The 22,029-nt window shown below is 44.5% G+C and overlaps 2 protein-coding genes and 1 long non-coding RNA gene across 4 annotated transcripts in view; 2 read left to right on the forward strand and 1 right to left on the reverse strand.

The window, feature by feature from the left end:
* Window positions 1-22,029, reverse strand: part of tbl3 (transducin beta like 3) — a 40,482-nt gene that overhangs the window by 12,734 nt on the left and 5,719 nt on the right. The window contains exons 11-16 of one of the 2 annotated variants that reach the window (XM_077532688.1): window positions 21,528-21,669; window positions 19,185-19,243; window positions 18,976-19,082; window positions 11,135-11,270; window positions 989-1,228; window positions 807-877 (exon numbers count right to left, since the gene is read on the reverse strand). In XM_077532688.1, the coding sequence (XP_077388814.1) occupies window positions 807-877; window positions 989-1,228; window positions 11,135-11,270; window positions 18,976-19,082; window positions 19,185-19,243; window positions 21,528-21,669 (755 nt within the window). The remainder of the gene's footprint in view (window positions 1-806; window positions 878-988; window positions 1,229-11,134; window positions 11,271-18,975; window positions 19,083-19,184; window positions 19,244-21,527; window positions 21,670-22,029) is intronic. The other variant, XM_077532697.1, reaches the window with a different exon arrangement.
* On the forward strand, window positions 3,895-5,454 carry LOC144006057 (uncharacterized). The gene is made up of 5 exons (XM_077504708.1): window positions 3,895-3,923; window positions 4,037-4,140; window positions 4,574-4,824; window positions 4,994-5,110; window positions 5,273-5,454. The coding sequence occupies exons 2-5, from the start codon at window positions 4,040-4,042 to the stop codon at window positions 5,452-5,454; spliced, it is 651 nt and encodes a 216-aa protein (XP_077360834.1). The 5' UTR covers window positions 3,895-3,923; window positions 4,037-4,039.
* On the forward strand, window positions 6,382-6,764 carry LOC144026172 (uncharacterized). The gene is made up of 2 exons (XR_013285061.1): window positions 6,382-6,474; window positions 6,580-6,764. It is a non-coding gene; the product is annotated as an uncharacterized LOC144026172 (long non-coding RNA).

Below are 22,029 nucleotides of genomic sequence, written 5' to 3' on the forward strand. Positions count from 1 at the left end.
GTTATTTCAGCCTTTTTTGTTTAAAAGAAGCTTATTCAAAAGAGCTCAGATTTTTGGCAAATGTTGCAAGAGTTTTACAGAATATAACAAACGCAAGTTAATTATTTTTCATTTCTTTTTCTTAATGTATGTTATTTATTTTCAAGGCAATACTATATTTATGTTGAATTTGAGTTAAAAAGAAGACAATTCCTGAAAATTAAAAGTTCAAAATAAAATTACGCAGATGAAATAAAAGGATTTTAATTTCATGATCAGTTGTGTTACTTCTGGAGAATCATCAACACGTATGCGTGAAATAACCTTCATTTATACAACGCCTTTCACAGACAGAAGGTCACAAAGCGCTTCACAGGGTTAAAAACCGCATACACATTCACGCATTCGGCTGCCATGCAAGGCGCTGCCAGGTCCACTGGGAGCAAATCGGAGTTACGTGTCTTGCTCAAGGACACCAGGGGTGAGGATCGAACCCAAAACCTTGCGGATGGGTGATGACCACTCTACCACTGAGATAAATAAGGTGGTAGCTAAATAAATAAAAATTCCAAATAATAGAAAAAAAGAAATGAACAATTTGGACAAACATACAGAATATACATCACTATCATTTTAAGGGATGACGGCCCAATTTTTTTTTTTTCAAAATGTATTTGCATTTAAAGTATTATTGTTGTTAAAACTTGTTTTAACTAGTTAAGAATTACAAGCAAGAAAGAAAAAAAGTTTAAAGCAAGTAAAAAGATGGCACAGCAATTGGTTACTTTCACATATTGTGACATACTGGACAAAGTCGTCGGATTTACCTGCTGAGCAGCTGAGTGCCTCGGCTCACAAAGATGATCTTCAACACGGATGTGTCGTGCCCCTCAAACGTCTAATTAAAGCAACATACGTTTTACTTTACGACCCAAAACAATCAGTTCAAACTTCACACTACTCTATCTTTTTATTTTTTTTTTTTTTGTGCAGATGCCCCGTGGCCCACCTTAAGACAGTTGAAGTCCTGCAGACTCCACAGTTTTGCGGTGCCGTCAGCGGAGGAGGTGGCCAGCACCTGGTCGACGGGCGAGAAGCACACGGACCAGACGCCGCGCCGGTGGCCGCGAAACACTCCCAGCAGGTCTATGGCTGCGTCCCCTGCTAGTGACCACAGCTTGGCCGTGCGGTCCTGCGAGCCGGTAGCCAGCAGTTTGTCGTTGGGAGAAACGGCCACGCTGTTGATATCCTGGAGCGAGACGGCCATGAACACAACTTGGGATTGTGATTTACAATCATCTTATGAGGAGGTCAAAACTGGAAATCATCATCTATTTGCAGCAATGGTGGAAAGAAACAAAGTACAAATACTTCTTTATTCAAATTAATTAGATTTCTCTGTACTTTAGTACAGTATTTCTTTTATGTGTTGACATTTTACTTTGAAGCATCACGGTGGAACGGGAACTGCATTAATCATGAAGTTCAATTGTTCTAGTAGCCTTTTCTGTACATTTTTATAGTCAAACATAAGACATAGCCCGTAGATAGTTTGCAAAGCATAACAGTAGTTTTTAACCTTGTTGGTGGTAGTGAAACACACTGGCTTCCTATGCACATTCACTGAACTCTTCCTTAATGAAGATTAAAATGTGATTCCCCCCCCCCCCCCCCAAAAAAAAGAGGGAACCCACGGGCAGCAGATACAATGAAAATGGCAGAGGCCCCAGAAATGAACCCTGTGGAACACCATGCATTCCGTGATACATGTGAATTCATATTGCACATATTGGTCCGACCACTTTTTTTCTTTGCTCGACATAGTATTAAGGGTAATAAATTAATCACACGACGTACCATTACAACAGCCACAAGTCGACCACTGAGCGCACCAAAATCCCTGCGGCACATATAGTTCAAGCAATATAGCGTGCCCACCTGCAGCCAATGATGGCCAAGCAGGGCCTATCATCACAAATCATTGAGCCAGGTGTGGGTCTTGAACCCTTGAGACTGGCTCATCGAACCACTGGGTTTCGATGGAACCCAGGATAAGAACCACTGACCTGACATTTGAATAGGGGTGTGTAGTCTTTTTAAGTCCACTGTGTAAAAGCAAATTATAATTTTCCCTTTTTAGTATAGCTATTTAATACATGTCAGAGTCTGTACTTGTTTTCTTTTCTTCTTCTTCTTTTTTTTTTTTAACTCAACTATGGTAAACAAATTGAAACGCTTTCACCACAGTCTTATTTATTTCTTTTTACAGAAGTACCTGAACTACAACTGAAGTACAGGGCGTGAGTATTTTTTTCACATCTGATGTGTAATTACAGCAAATAAGGAAAAGCTACTTTTGGCTTGCCCTTTTTTTTTTGGTAGTTAGCATGAAGATGGCCACAAGACATTGAATAGACGCAAAAGACAAACCATTTAATCTAAATGAGGATCTGACTAAAAGGTGCATAATAATCGATTTGTCCAGTGGTTCTTAACCTGGGTTCGATCGAGCCCAATGTGTGCGGAGAGTTAGTCCGGGCGGTTCGGCGGAGGTCACGATGACACATGACAAGAAACATGCTGCATGGAGAGAGAGAGAATACAAGACCACAACACGTTCTGTATTCAAGGAAAAGAGAGCCAGATTCAATCAAAAGGCTATGCTCCCTGTTCATTTCATTCATTAGTTAACCCTAGACCTTTGCCTTGAGTTACAAAAAAAAAAAATAAATAAATAAAAAATAAAAAAATCACATTTTATTTTTCTATAAAGAATGGTTTGGTGAATGTGCATAGGAAACTGGTGGGGTTCCGAATCTCCAACAAGTTTAAGAGCCACTGGTCTATATGATGCAGAATTCAAGTCAAAATTTTGTTCATGCAATTGTTCCGACAGTTACATTCAAATTACAGTGTAGAATGTCCCTCTTCTTTTCAATACTGACTGTAGACTTCTGAGAAGGAATGAACGTTGCAAAGTCACCGAACAAGATTCCATGTTATGAAGGTGTTTTAACACCCACCAGTAGCAGGAGAAGCGTACAAAAGAATTTTACAGAAATTTAATTCCTAAATTCAACTTCCTAAATGTGATGGGGGGGGGGGGGGAGACATATAACGCCGCTTTGTTGAGTGTCAAGAGCCGAATTAACACTTTTGACTCATTCTTGTGGCGTTTCAAATATCAATCTGGTGAGAATGCAACGCCCATTTTTCCACACATTCACAAAACTGAAATGTCGGCGGGTGGCATCTCAATGCAATGTCTGATCAAAGCTAGGTGGAGCAAATAGTTTTCCGATTTGACATATAAGACTTGTAATGGTGCAATCAATCTATTTTCAACCTCCGAATGATTTTACAGTGACTGTATATTTCATATTAGCTATTATGCTTTCACTTTAAAAAGAAATCCACTGTTCTGAAGAGGTTTGAGGACTGCACTTGACTTGAAATTGCTATCTCAGCTTCAAACAAACCCCCAAAACTACTCCTAAATCCTATTACTGTACTATATATATTCTTCTTCTGTCTAAACACCCCTGTTCAAATGGCAGATTTTTAGAAGTATAATTACTGCACCATAAGGAAAAAAAAAATACACTATAATTATTACTGTTGTTCCGATACCGTTTTTTGGCTCCCGATACCGAAACCCAGCTTTGCCCTATCGGCCGATACCATACCGATACTTAAAGGCCAAATGTGAAGTAAGGTTGGCCAACCATGTTTTTGAGTAATACCAATGGCTAAACCATTGTCAGCATATTTTCGTTGTTTTTTTTAACGCAACCCTTTCAGGTTCTTAGTTTAACCCATAGCAACGCCCTTGACAACGAAAATGCTTTTCTTCGACAATCTTCGGAAATTTTCGGAAATGACGTCACACCAGGAAGTTGCGAGAGAAGTCGGCCATTGAACTGCATTGTTTGCATTGCTACTCGGTAAGATGACTCGACGATGTGTGGCGATGTATTGTTCTCAAGCTAAAGAAAAGTTGTACGAGTGGCCAAAAGATAACAGGGCACGTAAATGGTCAACTTTCATTCGCGCGAAGCGAATGAATTTCACGCCATCGTCGAAGAGTGTTCTGTGTTACAAACACTTCGAAGATGCCTGCTTCCTCAACCAGTCTGCTTATGATAAAGGATTTGCAAAAAAGTAAGTGATTACAATTATTTTGAAAACACGTGAATTTTTGGATAGATCACTGATGACTTTGACAAAGCAGAGCTTCCAACAGTTGTGGAATGAACAGTAGAAGCTAGCGACGTTAACCGAAAGCTAACGTCTCGGTGCTTTTCATATCAACGATGAGTAATAATGGCAGTGAGACAAATTGTTCTGGAAGTAAATTTCAATAGGTTGGCAGCATTGCTTTGTTGATGAAAGAACATAACACGTCCTTTTGAAAAACTGCCAATCATATGTCAATCGTACTGCATTTTATGAGTCATTAAATAATTAAATATTTGGTAAGGCAGGGTTAGATGAAATGTGATAGTATTTTTTTTTATTATATATTTAAATGCTGGTTGGTTTTATAGGTTTTATGAGCGAAGCATATTTTTAGTGTCTCCTTATGTTTCTGCAGGTTATTGCTCAATGCAACTGCTGTCCCAACAATTCACTTGCCTCCACAAGACCAGCAGCAGATTCAAAATCCACCTGCCCAGCGTGCAGCAGCAGCTAACCGAGAAAGGAAGCGAGCCGTAGCTGAGGCTATCACCTCTGCAGCTGCCTCTGAACAAGAAATGGCTGATTACGAGGGTCAGTTATTGCAGGATGAATCCTGTTCTAACAGCGAAGATGATGAAGTTATGCCACCACATAATGTGGATAAAAGTAAGTTAGGTGGAGTTGTTTTAGTCACTATGTACTTGCATGATTCAAATGTGTTGGATGGCCGTGATACAGACATTGAAATGGTGGTCACTGAAACAATGACTGCCATTAGTGATAATCATATACATACGTTGATTATAAAACATGTTTATCTTTTCAATTTGTTCAGTGATGCAGACATTGAAGTATTGTCCTCCATGTGAGAAATGCAAGAAGAGGGCAAATTACCGGTCCATTGGTATACAATGCAACTTGGGCCAAACAGAACCCAAAAGGAAAAAAGCCTGTATGTCACTGGTTGACACAGATAGTGAAGAGGAGAGTGACATGGAAAGGGACGGTCAACACATAGAAATATTGGCATACCTTGTATCTGTAGAACAACCAAACATCTGTAACACGCCAACTAACATTTATAACTAATTAAGGAAATGAAATTCATTTGAAGGTACCGAAGTCAATGTCGCAGTGGTGGAACTCCTGACAAAGACCATGTTTGTCAACGATGTCATGAAGATGTCTCACCTCGGACAGACCGGTGGTGTGGAAGCTTTTCACAGTGTGGTGAATCACTTTGCCCCAAAGATGTACAACTTTTCGTACAACGGAATGAAAAGCAGGTGCGTTTAAGAAAACTTTGATATGTATGAAATGGAGACTATAGTGATGAGGGGGGAAAGTAACGTAATGAAGCACTTGCTTTGAGGCTCCTCTAGATGGTGCTCATGGCTTAAACATAACAGCTAGTGCAATGGGAATTTATTAAATTTCCACTGCATCTGTTCAACCAAAAATGCCATCTCAAAGAATCGAGAAAAAAAAAAAAAAAAAAAAACTATATATATATATATATATATATATATATATATATTAGGGGTGTGAATTGCCTAGTACCTGACGATTCGATTCGTATCACGATTCACAGGTCACGATTCGATTCGATACCGATTAATCCCGATACGAATGGTCACGATTCGATACCGATTAATCCCGATACGAATTTATAAGTCGATTGTTGCGATTTTTTTTCATTCATATTTAGAAAATACTAATCAGTAAGCTTGTAGAGTGTAAGATTTATATGAAAATGTATTATTTATCTGAAATTTCAGTCTTATAGAGGTTGTAATCTGTTTCATGTTTGAACAGCATTAAAATAAAAATATTAAGGCTTAATGTGCCGTTCATATAACATTCTTCCATGCTCAAGGTGTGAATCCTAAAAAAAAAAAAAAAAAAAATCGATTCTGCCGATTATTGAATCGATTCGAGAATCGCGCGATGTAGTATCGCGATATATCGCCGAATCGATTTTTTTAACACCCCTAATATATATATATATATATATATATATATATATATATATATATAATGTGCTTCTTCAAGTGTGATTTGTCCATGACTAGTAGAACATAAGGATGAAATGTAGAACTTTGAGATATAAAGCTATTTCATCACAATGTGACAATTTGTTAATAAGGCAATTTTTGTTCAATTCCAGAATCATTCTCGCTGCTATGCATTATAATGAAAATGCTGGGAGACCACAGAAAGTGGCGAAGGAAGGAATACACTCCTACTGCATCGTTTATCCCAAATATAAGAGTGGTGGCTATTCTCTGAGAAAGATATTGGTGGATGCAACTTATGGTAAGTTATGAAACAAAAACAATTCCAGGCAGATGCATTACTTAGTGTAAGTATGTATGTCGCCCAAATATTTATCATCCCAATTTTTTTTTTCTTTTTTTGCAGACTATGTGAATGACTGCCTTTCAGAGGTGATGAAACTGATTGACATTCCAAATAAGTACAGAACCGGTGATGTGGTCGTCGACCCACAATTTCTTACAGCAGCAGTGAACAGACCGGAAAAATCAAATGTTATTGCTGAGCACCATACGAGATTCCTCAGAAAATAAAGAATCACATCCCTTGTATTAAGTTGTCCTCATTTGTTTATTTTTATTATGATGTAACTAGTCCAAATCACAGTTCTGGAACATTTCTCTGTGAAACACGAAACCCTTTGAATAAAGCTGACTCCTCTTCTCCTGGTGGTGGAAAATGTGCCCTGATACAAGACACTGCACATGCTGGAAGGACAACACGGTTGTCCAGACCAAGAAACTTCCAGCACCAGCGCACAAATTGTCTGTCGGCAATATGTCTATACTTGGCATCCTGTGGCCCATCAAATGCCTTGCCTCTGTACTGCTGCTTGTAGGTCATCCATGCTACCTGTAATCCATATGGGTTCAGGCACACAGCATTGAATCCAGGATGATCAGTGATGCAGTCCAGTACCTGATTGAAGTGTTCCTCTCCTTGTAGACGTACAGTCACTACTTTTTGAATTTCATGGCAGCAAACACATTCTACAGCTGTAGGCATTTGCTGGCAATTACCACAAGTACACCTGAAATTTAAAATAAATAAATAAATAGTAAAATACTGAGCGATGACACCATGAACAGAAATGTTATTGAACAAGTGTATTGCTATACCAATCAGTCAATAATTCTGTTTATGAAAACATTTGTTTCAAAATATACAAGTACGTGGACTGAATCATGTACAAAAGTAAGAAATAGTCATTGATAAATCTCTCAAGTACAAGTAAAAAAAAACATTGCTGAAAAGAATACTCAAGTACTGAGTAACTGCTTGAACATAAAGTCCGATTTATTTATTTAAAAAAAAAAAACGTCAGACAAAAATATAAAATTATGTCCAAATGCTGGCATCTTCAAATAAAAAAAAATAAAAAAAAATACCACTGCCTACATATATCTTACCAATCTTGTAATCTCGACGAGTCTTGTCTCCATTCCATGTCAGGTCGTCTGGGCGCACTATCAGCATCCTGATTAGCATCTGGCTCGTACATGTAAAGTCCAACGTATAAAATGCCAACCTCCTCCTCTTCCTCCAACTCTTCAAAAACTTGGTTCTCCTCATTTTCGCTCAACCTATCGCTGATATCGCTGTCTGAATCGACGTTTGAGTGGCTTTCTATAGCGTCTGCATGGAGCGCTGCCATCGCTGTTCCCGGTGTGACGTATCACTTCCGGGTTTGTCGCCCGACAAGCTCAAACTTCGGAAAAGCGATTATTTCGTCAAATATATAACATATAAATTATTTTTTCATACTTTATTTGTTGGACAGTGTTTCAATGCTTCTATTGTGACCCTATATGGTATTTCATGAAATTACTTCACATTTGGTCTTTAAGTCCACTGTGTAAAAGCAAATTATAATTTTCCCTTTTTAGTATAGCTATTTAATACATGTCAGAGTCTGTACTTGTTTTCTTTTCTTCTTCTTCTTTTTTTTTTTTAACTCAACTATGGTAAACAAATTGAAACGCTTTCACCACAGTCTTATTTATTTCTTTTTACAGAAGTACCTGAACTACAACTGAAGTACAGGGCGTGAGTATTTTTTTCACATCTGATGTGTAATTACAGCAAATAAGGAAAAGCTACTTTTGGCTTGCCCTTTTTTTTTTGGTAGTTAGCATGAAGATGGCCACAAGACATTGAATAGACGCAAAAGACAAACCATTTAATCTAAATGAGGATCTGACTAAAAGGTGCATAATAATCGATTTGTCCAGTGGTTCTTAACCTGGGTTCGATCGAGCCCAATGTGTGCGGAGAGTTAGTCCGAGCGGTTCGGCGGAGGTCACGATGACACGTGACAAGAAACATGCTGCATGGAGAGAGAGAGAGAATACAAGACCACAACACGTTCTGTATTCAAGGAAAAGAGAGCCAGATTCAATCAAAAGGCTATGCTCCCTGTTCATTTCATTCATTAGTTAACCCTAGACCTTTGTCTTGAGTTACAAAAATAAAAAAAAAATAAAAAAAAATAACATTTTATTTTTCTATAAAGAATGGTTTGGTGAATGTGCATAGGAAACTGGTGGGGTTCCGAATCTCCAACAAGTTTAAGAGCCACTGGTCTATATGATGCAGAATTCAAGTCAAAATTTTGTTCATGCAATTGTTCCGACAGTTACATTCAAATTACAGTATAGAATGTCCCTCTTCTTTTCAATACTGACTGTAGACTTCTGAGAAGGAATGAACGTTGCAAAGTCACCGAACAAGATTCCATGTTATGAAGGTGTTTTAACACCCACCAGTAGCAGGAGAAGCGTACAAAAGAATTTTACAGAAATTTAATTCCTAAATTCAACCTCCTAAATGTGTGGGGGGGGGAGGGTAAAAGCTAAGCCACAGGAGACATATAACGCCGCTTTGTTGAGTGTCAAGAGCCGAATTAACACTTTTGACTCATTCTTGTGGCGTTTCAAATATCAATCTGGTGAGAATGCAACGCCCATTTTTCCACACATTCACAAAACTGAAATGTCGGCGGGTGGCATCTCAATGCAATGTCTGATCAAAGCTAGGTGGAGCAAATAGTTTTCCGATTTGACATATAAGACTTGTAATGGTGCAATCAATCTATTTTCAACCTCCGAATGATTTTACAGTGACTGTATATTTCATATTAGCTATTATGCTTTCACTTTAAAAAGAAATCCACTGTTCTGAAGAGGTTTGAGGACTGCACTTGACTTGAAATTGCTATCTCAGCTTCAAACAAACCCCCAAAACTACTCCTAAATCCTATTACTGTACTATATATATTCTTCTTCTGTCTAAACACCCCTGTTCAAATGGCAGATTTTTAGAAGTATAATTACTGCACCATAAGGAAAAAAAAAAATACACTATAATTATTACTGTTGTTCCGATACCGTTTTTTGGCTCCCGATACCGAAACCCAGCTTTGCCCTATCGGCCGATACCATACCGATACTTAAGGTTTTTTTTTTCCTCAACATGAAAAAGCTATCCTGCCATTGGTTCAGAGCATTCAAGGGCCAATAGGATATCTTAGATCGGCATGCAGTGAACGTGTCATATAAGAGTGAATGTTGTGCATGAGCAAGACACAAGATGCTGCATCCAAAATCCTATATTAGAGTTGGAATTAATGTTATCGGCATGTTACTTGTGAGTAGTCACCGATACCGATACCACTGTTTTTATGCAGTATCGGCACCTCTGCCGATACCAGTATCGGTATCGGAACAACACGAATAATTATAGAGAAATTTTACAGAACAGCTGTTTTGTTTCTGTAATGATTAATACACCCAAATGAAATATTTGCAATACACTAATATAATTATTGTTATTTATGATTTTTCCAGGGCGGCACGGTAGTTGAGTGGTTAGCACGTCTGCCTCCCAGTTCTGAGGACTCCGGTTCGAGTCCGGGCTCCGGCCTTCTTGGGTGGAGTTTGCATGTTCTCCCCGTGCCCGCGTGGGTCTTCTCCGGGCACTCCGGTCTCCTCCCACATGCCAAAGACATGCATGGCAGGTTAATTGGGTGCTCCGAATTGTCCCCAGGTGTGCTTATGAGTGTGGATGGTTGTTCGTCTCTGTGTGCCCAGCGATTGGCTGGCAACCAGTCCAGGATGTCCCCCGCCTACAGCCCAGAACCAGCTGAGATAGGCGCCAGCACCCCCTGCGACCCTTGTGAGGAATAAGCGGTCAAGAAAATGTATGGATGGATGATTTTTCCAATGTACTGTTTTACATAAATAATGAAGTAAAAGACAAGTAATTAAAGAAAAGTGACATGGCTTCCTTATTCAATCCATCCATCCATCCTTTTTCAATCAATTCAATTTATATAAAGTCCACCTTAAGACCATTCTAAATTCACGTCTATTGTTTCTCCTGTACCAGTGGCCAATCACAGGGCGTATATATAAACCAACAACCTTTCACAATTGCATTCAAACCTATGGACAATTTAGAGCAGTGGTTCTTAACCTGGGCTCAATACAACCCCAGTGTCTCAGTGAGTCCGTCTCAGGGGTTCATCGGAGGTGAAGACACACAACGGACTCAAATGATTCGTGACAATATGCGCCGCTTGGCCATCATTGGCTGCAGGTGATCGCGCTACATTGCATTGGCCTGCAGGGAATTTGGCGCGCTCAGTAGTCGACGTGACTGCTGTGATGGTACGCCGTGTGATTTCTTTATTAATTTTAATGCCAACTTCCTTGCTCCAAATAATAGTTGTTTACATGAACGCCAATTATCCTAAATAATTTGCAAGGCTAAAAAATTATGCTAATTCTAACTTAATGTGGTTGTGCATCAACGTATTACTATTACACATGCCCAACAATTAAATAAATAATTTGAACATAATTGAAGATCTGGTTGTTGTCACGCGTTCCCTTTTTCTTCTTGTTCATCGTTGCCAGCATACCTTATCGTGTGCCTTCTCTGTGGCACGTGCAGCCAGCTGATGCAAGTCTGTGCCAGTGGTAGATAAGTCTGCAGGGAGATCCCACACCTTTACTGTATAGTCCTGACTGCCAGACACGAAGAAGGATGTTTTCAACCTGCACACACATGGTACACATTAATTTATGACAGATTTTTTTTAAAAAAATGTCCTTTTGGGTCTACACTAGGGCTGAACAATTTTGGAAACTCGTCAGATTATTTATTTTTTTTAACTCAAAATTACAATTGTGGTATACTTGTTTTTGGACAAAATGAACAGGGGCCGTGGCCTTTTCATTGAATCGAAAGTTACAACTGTATCTACGGTTCTATGAGTCCTGGACGACCGCCAGAAGGCGGTGCTTTAAGCACTGAATGTTCCTTTTGCGCATGCGCAGTTCGAGTAATGCATACCAAATTAGTCACCTGTGACCCCTGGGTGACCCTAGAAGGGTATAAGTTCCGGTGTCACCCAAGGTTCGTTTCCTACGGAATCTTCTCGCGTGAACACGAGGATTCCGAGCGACATGACGCCCTGGCGGTCGTCCGGGACTCATAGAACCGTAGTTACAGTTGTAACTTTCGTTCTATTTCGTCCCTCCCGACCGCCAGAAGGCGCTGCTTTAAGCACTGAATGACTAATACCGGCGTAGTCGCGAGGGATCTCAGACACGAACCTCACTGAGAAGCCCCAGCAGGACCCAAGATCACGCCAAGCGGATGGGGAGAGGCGACATCCACGCTATAAAACCTGGAGAAGGTGCAAGGCGTCGCCCATGAGGCAGCAGCACAGATATCCTCCAGGGAAACACCCCTCAGGGCAGCCCAAGACGTGGCAACGCTCCTGGTGGAGTGACAGCGCACCCCTGACGGCAGGGGGCGGCCCGACAGCAGGTAGGAATGGCGAATGGCATCCACGACCCAGTGAGACAAGCGCTGCTTGGAGAGAGCGGAGCCCTTGGTAGGACCACCATAACAAACAAAAAGCTGGGCAGACGTACGAATGCCCGCCGTAGCGTCAATGTAACACTGCAAGGCTTTCACCGGACACAAGAGCTCCGGCCTGTCCCCGCCATCAGCAGGAGTGGGTACATAACGTTTAAGCCGTAGAGGCTGGTTAGAACGAGAGCCAGACAACACCTTGGGAATGAAGGCAGTGTTCGGCCACAGAGTGACGCCGGCGCCATCCGGGTGCCATCGCAGGCACTCAGGGGTAACCGATAAAGCGTGTAGGTCGCCGACGCGCTTGGCGGAGGCAACGGCGAGCAAGAGTGCAGTCTTGCGCGACACCCACAGAAGGTCCGCCCCCGCCAGGGGCTCGAAGGGAGGCCTGCACAGGCCGTCCAGCACCAACTGCAGATCCCACGCCGGAACCCGAGGAGCCGGGCGGGGACGAAGACGCAGAGCCCCTCTGAGGAACAAGGACACCAGCTCATGGCGCCCCACGGAGCCGCCATCAGCACCAACATGCGGGGCAGAAATAGCTGCCACATACACCTTCAGAGTCGACTGAGACCTGCCCTTATCCAAGAGGGACTGCAAGAAATCCAGGATGGTGGGGATGGAACACGAAACAGGGTCCACCCCGCGTTCTCCGCACCACGCCACAAACAACATCCACCTGTTGGCATACTGTAGCCGAGTGGACGGTGCCCTCGCATTAAGAATGGTCCGCGTGACAGACTCTGGACAGCCGGTCAGCAGCGGTTGGGGCCCCTCAGTGGCCAAACACACAAGCGAAGGCGCCGAGGGTCGGGATGCCAAATCCGACCTCCCTGTTGAGACAACAGGTCCTCCCTGTCGGGGAGACGCCACAGTTGACGGAGCAGGGGGAACCACGTCCGGGCCGGCCAGAAGGGGGCCACCAGCAACAGCGTGTGCCCCTCCTGAAGAACTCTCTGAAGCGTCAGCCATATCAGAGGGAGCGGCGGAAAGGCGTAGAGAAGGCACTCCGGCCACGGCTGCGCCAGTGCATCCAGACTCAGAGGGCTGGTGGCCTCGCTCAGGGAAAACCAAAGTGGGCAGTGGGTTGAGTCCTCGGAGGCAAAGAGATCGACCTCCGCCGTGCCGAAGCTGCTCCAAATCATGCGCACCACCTCTGGGTGGAGGCGCCACTCTCCCGGAGGAGGACCCCGACGGGAGAGAGAGTCCGCAAGCTGGTTCAGAACCCCCGGCAGATAGGTGGCCGGTAGACTGGCCAGACGGGGAGCAGCCCACCTGAGAAGGTGCTGGGAGGTCTCCAACAGACGGGCGGACCTGACGCCGCCCTGATGGTTTATGTGAAACACGGTTGTGGTGTTGTCCGACCGTATGAGAACATGCCGTCCGCTCAGGTATGGCAAGAAGTGCAAGTGCAAGAGTGCCAAGTGCACCGCCCGAAGCTCCAGCACATTGATGTGATCGAGCCTGTCGCACACAGACCAACTTCCCTGAGCCGTCCTGTGCTGCCAGACAGCACCCCAGCCCGTGAGGCTGGCATCCGTGGTGACTGTTTCGCGGCGGGCCGGGGCCACACCCAGCGGGACGCCGCTCAATAGAAAAGCCCTCTCCCTCTAAGGTGCCAGGGCGAGGAGGCCGACGGGACACCCTGAGCCTCCGGTGGCGGTGCCACTTGGCGTCCAAGTGGAAGCCGTTCAGCCACCTCTGTAGTGGGCGCAGTGTCAGCAGACCCAACGGGACCACAGCCGTCATGGACGTCAGCTTGCCCAAAAGCCGCAAGTAGGCGACGTAAGGCAACAGCCTGCCCCCTCGAAAGAGCGCGAGGAGGCGAAGAACATCGTCGACTCGGTGAGGAGATGGATGGGCTCTCATAACCGTGGTGTCCAACGTCACACCAATGAAGTCCGTCCGCTGAGAGGGGACCAGAGAGGACTTGGGCAAGTTGACCCTGATACCCAACCGGGCCACATGAGTCAGGAGATCGGAGGTGTCCCGGATCACCTGAGCCCGCTACGGCGCGCAGAGGAGCCAGTCGTCGATGTACGGCAGCACCTTCATGCCCACAGACTGCAGGGGCGCGAGAGCAGCCTTCACAAACCGAGTGAAGACCCGCGGAGCGAGGGAGAGCCCGAAAGGGAGCACACGGAATTGCCAGTGACGGCTTTTGTAGGCAAAACGGAGAAATCGACGGTGTCGAGATGCGATGGGGACGTGGAAGTAGGCGTCCTTCAGGTCTATAGACGTGAACCACTCCCCCTGGGCGAGCGACTGCAAGACGTCGTTCGTGGTTAGCATGTGGACTGGAGATGTCTGTTGAGTCCCCTCAGGTCCAGTATCGGTCGGTATCCACCGGTCTTCTTTGGGACAAGGAAGTACGTCGAGTAGAAGCCCTCAGGCTGTGCCAGGGGGTCCACGGCCTCGATCGCGTCCTTGGCCAGGAGGGCGGACAGCTCCTGGTCCAGAGCTGAGGCTTTTGCCGGGTCGGCGATGAGAGTCACCCTGACCCGACAGGAAGCAGGAGGCCGGCGTCGGAACTGCAGCTCGTACCCGTGGGTCAAGATGGAGACCACCCATGGGTCCGAGGCACGAGCAGCCTAGTAACTGAGCTGCTGGTGGGAAAAACGTCCGACGGCCGGCCCCAAGACCTCAGTCCCTGGCCCTCCGGCCCCTAGGGGCCCGAGAGGGACGGTGGGTGGGGCCTGCAGCCCGTGGTTGCCCTGAAGGCAAGCGGGCGGAGGAGCGAAAGTCCCCGGCGGGCCTCTGCGGGGGTCACCAGGTGCCATAAGCCTCGGCAGGCCGGGGCTGAGGAAAGCGATGAAAAGCAGAGCGTGCCCCAGGCCTACCCTGTTGGGGAGGCAGGGCCCTATTGAGGCTGGAAAGCTGCTTCCTGGTCTCATGAGCCTTAACCGTCCTTTCCAGTGCACCCACAGCGGCAGAACCAAAAAGCTCCCCCGGCTCCACAGGAACACCACGGAGGGCCCTCCTAGAGGCCTCCGACAAGGGGGACTGCGCTAGCCACACCTGGCGGCGCGCCTGCACTAGGAAGGACATGAGTCGGCCGTGTTCCCTAGTCATGAGGGCAAAAGCCTGGAGGGCTGCATCACTGAAGGACAGAGCAGCCTCCACGCTGTCCGCTTGCAGGGATGTAGAGAGAGCAAGCATGAGGTGAGCCAAAGAGTTCCCAATGCGACCAGCACGTGCACCAGCGCCATAGGCCCGTGTGAGAAGGTCGTCAGTCACACGACATTGGGGTCGAGGACATCGCACAGATGGCCGAAGGGTCTCCTCCGGGGACACAATGAGGGATGCGACAGCTGGCTCCACAGCAGGCATCCGGTCCAAGCCAACACTAGCAGCACCGTGCATAGATGCTAAATCACAGCCATCAGCTGAAGGACGGGAGAGAGCCCCAGGATCCTTCCAGCAAGCATGTAGTTCCCGCAGATAGTCGTCAGATGCGGGGACAGAAAAGGCCGAGGAAGGGCGCCTGCGCCGGAAGAAAGCGCTCTCAGACGCCGATTGAGCCTGTGGAGGCACCTCCAAATGCAGGAGGTCCAAGGCATTGCGCAGGACAGCCCGTATAGAACCATCCCCCGCCTCACTGGACGAACTCTGAGCGGACGCTGGAGAGTTTGGTCCCAAAACCACAGACCCCGGGTCACGGTCGTCGTCATGAAAAAAGGAAGCCGAAGCTGCCAAGGAAATGGCGTCCTCCTCAGGAGGAAGCACGGGCATGGGCGGGGGTGGATGGTCGCGGCAAGGGCAGGGCAGGTGGTCCCGGCTTAAGTGTGGGAGGGTGACGGTCCTGCAGAAGAGATCTCACCTCTGCCAGCTCAGCCTGAAGGTGCCCAACCTCCGAAGCGAGTCGTCGCTGCGCCGCCCTTTTCCTGGGGGGGGCATGTACAGCAGAGGACACACCGAGACGTTTCCGGCGCCTCGGTTGGGAGGACGACAGATGACCCAGTGGACTGGGGTCACTGACACCAGGACTGCAGGCCCGGCCATCCCCGTTACGGTCAGAAACAAGACACCTCGGGCAGCGATCGTCCAGGACATCGGAGGCCTCAAAGAGGATACCACAGTCCACGCAGCAACGGGAGACCTCCATTGTGAACACAAAGAGGCCCAAACAGCGATGAGCGGGAAGCTGAAGGGGGCGCGAGCGCCACCTGCACAGCAGACCCACACCGAGCAGCCGACGCGTGGGTCGGGGCAAACAGTAAGCCGGTAAAGCAGCGATGAGCCGAGGGAAGGGGGCGCGAACGCCACCTGCACAGCAGACGCACACCGAGCAGCCGACGGAGGGCGGGGGCAGACAGCCAGTTGTCAATAGTAGTGATAAGCTGAGGGAAGGCACGCGAACGCCACCTGCGCAGCAGACGCACACCGAGCAGCCGACGGAGGGCCGGGGCAGACAGACAGTCAGTTGTTAATAGTAGCGATAAGCTGAGGGAAGGCGCGCGAACGCCACCTGCGCAGCAGACGCACACCGAGCAGCCGACGGAGGGCCGGGACAGACAGACAGTCAGTTGTTAATAGTAGCGATAGCCGATAAGCTGAGGGAAGGCGCGCAAACGCCACCTGCGCAGCAGACGCACACAGAGCATCCGACGCGCGGGAGGGGCAGACAGCAGTCGCGAAAGCGGCGACAAACTGAGAGAAGGGGCGCGAACGCCACCTGCACAGCTGAAGCCAGGTGCGCACCGCAGGCGGGACACGCACAAAAGTAAGAAAGACAAAAAAAAAATTCTAAGTTGCTCAGTGGCGCAGTTGGGAGAGTGCATGTACAGTAAGCAGGAGGTCGCAGGTTCAAAGCCCACTGCCGACTGTACATTGCACATATGTTCGTGGCAATTACATAAACGGATATTAAGTATACCAACTGACTATCATACCAGGAAATGCGTTATACTGGCATGATCAAACACGTGTCCCAAATCAGCGCTGATGACTTTCAGCGTCAGGTGACACTTTAAATTACAAATACGCCAATTCGCTCTGCTGCTCACAGGTCCGGTGGCTCACGGAGCTAAGCGCTGGAGCCAGGTGAATAGCAAAGACAGCCCTACGAATGGTTCGCTGGTTCAAACCTCGGATGGAGCAACTTTTTTTTTTTTTCTCAGTTTCGTCATAATACAACAAGTTAACATCTATTTCGTTAAATGTCATTTGACAAACTATCCATCCATCCATTTTCTTGACCGCTTATTCCTCACAAGGGTCGCGGGGGCTGCCGGGGCCTATCTCAGCTGGCTCTGGGCAGGAGGCGGGGGACACCCTGGACTGGTTGCCAACCAATCGCAGGGCACACAGAGACGAACAACCATCCACACTCACACGCACACCTAGGGACAATTCCGTGCGCCCAATTAACCTGCCATGCATGTCTTTGGAATGTGGGAGGAGACCGGAGTACCCGGAGAAGACACACGCGGGCACGGGGAGAACATGCAAACTCCACCCAGGAAGGTCCGAGCCTGGACTCGAACCGGAGACCTCAGAACTGGGAAGCGGACGTGCTAACCACTCGACTACCGTGCCGCCCCATTTGACAAACTATTTCTTCAAAATTAATCCATATTGCATAATGCATTCTATAATTTCATTGAAGTGATTGAACACGTCGCCCCCATTATTCAGCATCATATGTCATTTTTCAATATAGATACACTGTAAGACATACTTCTTTTTTTGTTTAGTTAAAGCTAAAACTTTCGTCATTTCATTTATAATTCATCCATAATTTCTCATTTGTAATTTACAACCAATTTATCTTTCTTTATTCATTTAACATACATTTTTTTGAATGCGTTCTATGACACATTCGCTGCTTCCATTTCACACTTCAATGATGACAACAAATCTCCTGTGGGTGAGTGGATAGAGTGGCAGTGCAGTAGATCATTGATTACTAAACAGGGGGCGAGGGTTCGATACCAGTCTCAGACTGGTTGAATTTAAACTTCAGTCTTTTCATTTATAATTCATTCATAATTTCTCATATGTAATTTACAGCCAATGTATCTTTCTTTATTCATTTAACATACGTTTATTTAATGCATTCTGGTTCAGCAAGACATCTCTCAATTACATTTCGCATTTCAATGATAACAATAGCATTCTGCTATTAGCAGTCAGCTTAGCATTCAGCTATTAGCATTCGGCTTTCAGCATCCCACGCAATTTCTTCAGAAATTGCTTAGTCTAGTTATTATTATTATTATTATTATTATTATTATTATAGCGGGCATTAAAGATACAGGAACCGGTGGAAGTTCCCATCTGAACTTTACAAAGTGTTACTTTAGTTTTGCTAGATAGTTAGCTGTGCTGGACTAGAATTGCTCAACTTCAAATCATGCTGACTCCCAGCACTCAACTAAACTCTCTATTTGAGCACTTTAAAAACAATCGTTTTTCTCTTAAGATGGCACCCAGGGGCAACAAATACAACGAAAACAGCAGAGACCCCAGAATTGAGCCCTGTGGAAAGTCATACATTTTATTATACATGTAATATTCATTCAACCACTTTATTTTTTCCCCTCAACATAGTATGGAGGGAGAGTAATAATAAAGACATCACATGACCTGCAGCCAATGATGGCCAAGTGGGGTGTATCATCACGAATATTTGAGTCAGGTGTGTGTCTTGACCTCTGCCCAACCCCTGATACTGACTTACCGAACCCCTGGGGTTCGATCTAACCCAGGTTAGGAACAACTGCCATAAGTGTTTAAAAAAAGAAAGAAAAAAAAGTTTGGGGGCCACACAATAGTCATTCAGCTATCTGCTTTATACCGATCACATTTGAAACGCAAACTTTTAATTTAGCCATCATGCCTAATATTTTGGAGCACAATATGTAATGGGGCTGTTACCTGGAACAGGAAATGGAACCCACAGAGTTGGTGTGGCTGGAGCCATAGGCCATGCAGCGGACATGGCCGCTGTCAGAGTCCATAAGCCACACACGTACCGATCTGTCCTGTGGATTGGAGACACCGCATATAATAACAGTGACTTGTTACTACTGAAGACATGACTTTCTGGAAAAGTGCCATTGTGTCAGGCACAGGCGCGTGCTCACCTTTGCACAACTTGCAAAGACAAAGCCTTTTTTAAACACGTCCAATGACAGGACAGTATCTGTAAGGGAGGAAAGGTGACAGAGAAGGATAACATTCCTTCAAATTGTTCATTCACTACATCAATCATCACAGCATTGTCTTCATTCATTCTTACGAGCGAGATGGCATAAATTAGTAAACGTGTCCCCTTTCTGGGAAAACACCCTGGTTCCAGCCCACGTAGGTGACATCTTCAGACATACCTAAGAAAACCATGTGAAGCCTTTGTTACATATTCTCGCCCTCGTTAGATTTTCCTTGCTGCGTCATGTTTCCACTCTTACAACACTATCCTTACTATTAAATGCCAGGAACAGGAAATTGATACTCCACTTGCACTTCAATGTTCACGTTATTGTCTTTAAAAAGAAAAAGGGTGATTGAACAATGTAATACAGTGGTGCCTTGAGAAGAATTCATTTATGACCATAATCGCAACTCAAAATAAGAAGAGGTTGAGAAGAGAAACGGTTTCAAACTCATCAATTGATGGGTGAGTGCTGGGCAGCAGCCGGTACAAAGCTACTGCTCGATGATGTCACTTCTAAGAGACACAAAGCCAGTAAACTACAATTTCCAAATGACTGTTCAACCTCCCTTGTTCCGTACAGCCATATGGTACAGTTGCCCAAGTTGAAAATAATTAAAATCAACTCTGCGACAACTCTCTGCTTCACTTCATCTAGTCCATGTATGGTACACACCATGTCATCAAACAGCACTGTAACTAACTGTCATCCTTTTCAAAAAAGCAGACTGTCTGATTATTTTCAGTCTTCTAGGGATAGCATTTTTGTCCAGGCATGTTTCATGTTTTATTTATTCATTTTTAAATAATATCTGTTGAACCACAATTCAAAAGAAATGTCTGATTTGTATTGGTTAATTTTCATTATTTGTGTATTATTAGTTTTAGTATATTCAAGCTATTTATTTCTGTGACAACGGAAATACAGAGGAATTATCAACAATTTTGCCCACATGTATGAAATTCACTGACAAAGACGAAAACAAAGAACATTAACTTCAGTTTTTGTTAGTAATGTAAAATTAAAGGGATACTTGACTCATTGAGCCATTTTCAGCAATGAAAAGTTAATATATTGTCCAGAATGATTTTGATAACGTCATTATTTTTTATGTACAATTATTACCTTAATTATTATTATTTTTTTTAAACTTGATGTAGTGTCCACTGATGATGACATCACCTGTGCTGAGGAAGTGGCTAACGACCAACCATGGCTCAGTTTACTGACCAAACCCAGAATCCAGGTGAGCCATGATTGGCCGTTACCTACTTCCTCAGCAGAGATGATGTCATCATCAGTCGACAGCAAGTAGAAAAAAACATTTTAAATGAATTAATTGTACATGAAAAAAAATGTTACCACATTAATTATCGACAAAATGTGAACTTGTGCCTGCTGAAAATGGCTCAATGAGTCAAATATCCCCTTAAAGTTTCAGTTACTTAGCTTACATCTTTATTTTATTACATTTAAGAGTTTTATTAATATTATTATTATTATAGTTTGAGTTACTACGTTTGTTCTCGTTAACTACAATATCCTTTGGGCGGAATAGTCTTACTAAGTCAGAACAATAGTGCAAGTTAAGCCCAAAAAAATTATTTACAATAATATGTTCTATGCAGCCCCACCGGTCTAAACACTGTATTTTGATTAATAGTGTGTTTGTGGAATATGAATTAAGCTACTGTAAATATCCACCCCCCTTTTTTTTTTTTTATCCATCTCAGGGGGCAGCCATTTTTCAACTTGCTGTTGACTAAAAATTACATCACAGTAACGACCGATGACAGCTCAGCTTGTGGACATCACATGACCAAACTCATAACATAGGTGAGCTGTGGTCGGTTGTTACCTGAGCCCTGAGCAACACTGATGTCATATTCAGTCGCCAACAAGTAGCAAAATGGTCACCTCCTGAGATGGATAAAAACGGGTGGCTTTTATTACTCAATTATTAATATCCCGCAAACCTAATATTAATCAGAACGCTGTGTTTAAACTTGTGGGATGTATAAAAAATATTATTGGAAAGAAACAATTTAGGTTGACTTCCCCTTTAAAGGGCATACTATTACATTGCCTTTAAGCTTGGCATCACTGTTATTAAAAAAAAATCCTAGTATAGTTTTATTTATTTATTTTTAATTCTGCAGCATATAATTAGAATAGAATGTATGTACCTAAAATGTACTGTTCAGTACAGTGTCTCATGGTTACTGCATCTCAATGTACCGTACATACACATGCTGCCATCTGTTGGCGGCTCACCTGAGTGCCCATAGAGGATCTGGCAGGTGTTGGTGAGCAGTTCAAACACTTTGAGCTGGCAGCTGTTGGTCGCCACCACAATGTGGCTATCGTTTTGGCCCAGAAATTTCACGTCCAGCACCTCGTCACTGTAACCCACAAACTGTAGGAAAAAACCCATATAAGAGAAGTGGAAGTCTTCCTGCTAGGTATCACACTTGTGTTATGATTTGTGTTACCAATACAGTTATGCAAAAGGTAGTCGCTTCGAGAGTCAAGCAAGCATTTCAGTCGGTGATAGTGGCAATGACTTTTGCTTTTAAGATTAAGTCCCAACAATCTCTAAACAAGCACAGAATAAATTCACCAAGAATAACTTGGAACAGAATGGTACCCCAGCTACCATTCCAATTTTGTGTGCAGTGGATATTAACTCATTTGCTCCCAATAACGTGTAAATACGGTTTGTTTTTTAATGTTGTAAGTGTCCCAAAGACGTATTTATATGTTTTTTTGTTTTTTG

The sequence above is a fragment of the Festucalex cinctus genome, chromosome 1 (genome assembly GCF_051991245.1).
Source record: "Festucalex cinctus isolate MCC-2025b chromosome 1, RoL_Fcin_1.0, whole genome shotgun sequence".
NCBI classification, from domain to species: Eukaryota; Metazoa; Chordata; class Actinopteri; order Syngnathiformes; family Syngnathidae; genus Festucalex; species Festucalex cinctus.

Bases quoted from the DNA above. Each gene is read 5' to 3' on its own strand.
- LOC144006057 (XM_077504708.1), top strand. From the start codon at position 4,040: ATGAATTTCACGCCATCGTCGAAGAGTGTTCTGTGTTACAAACACTTC. The intron at 4,825-4,993 runs GTAAGTTAGGTG...CAATTTGTTCAG, and splicing joins ACCACATAATGTGGATAAAA to TGATGCAGACATTGAAGTAT. The intron at 5,111-5,272 runs GTATGTCACTGG...ATTCATTTGAAG, and splicing joins ACCCAAAAGGAAAAAAGCCT to GTACCGAAGTCAATGTCGCA.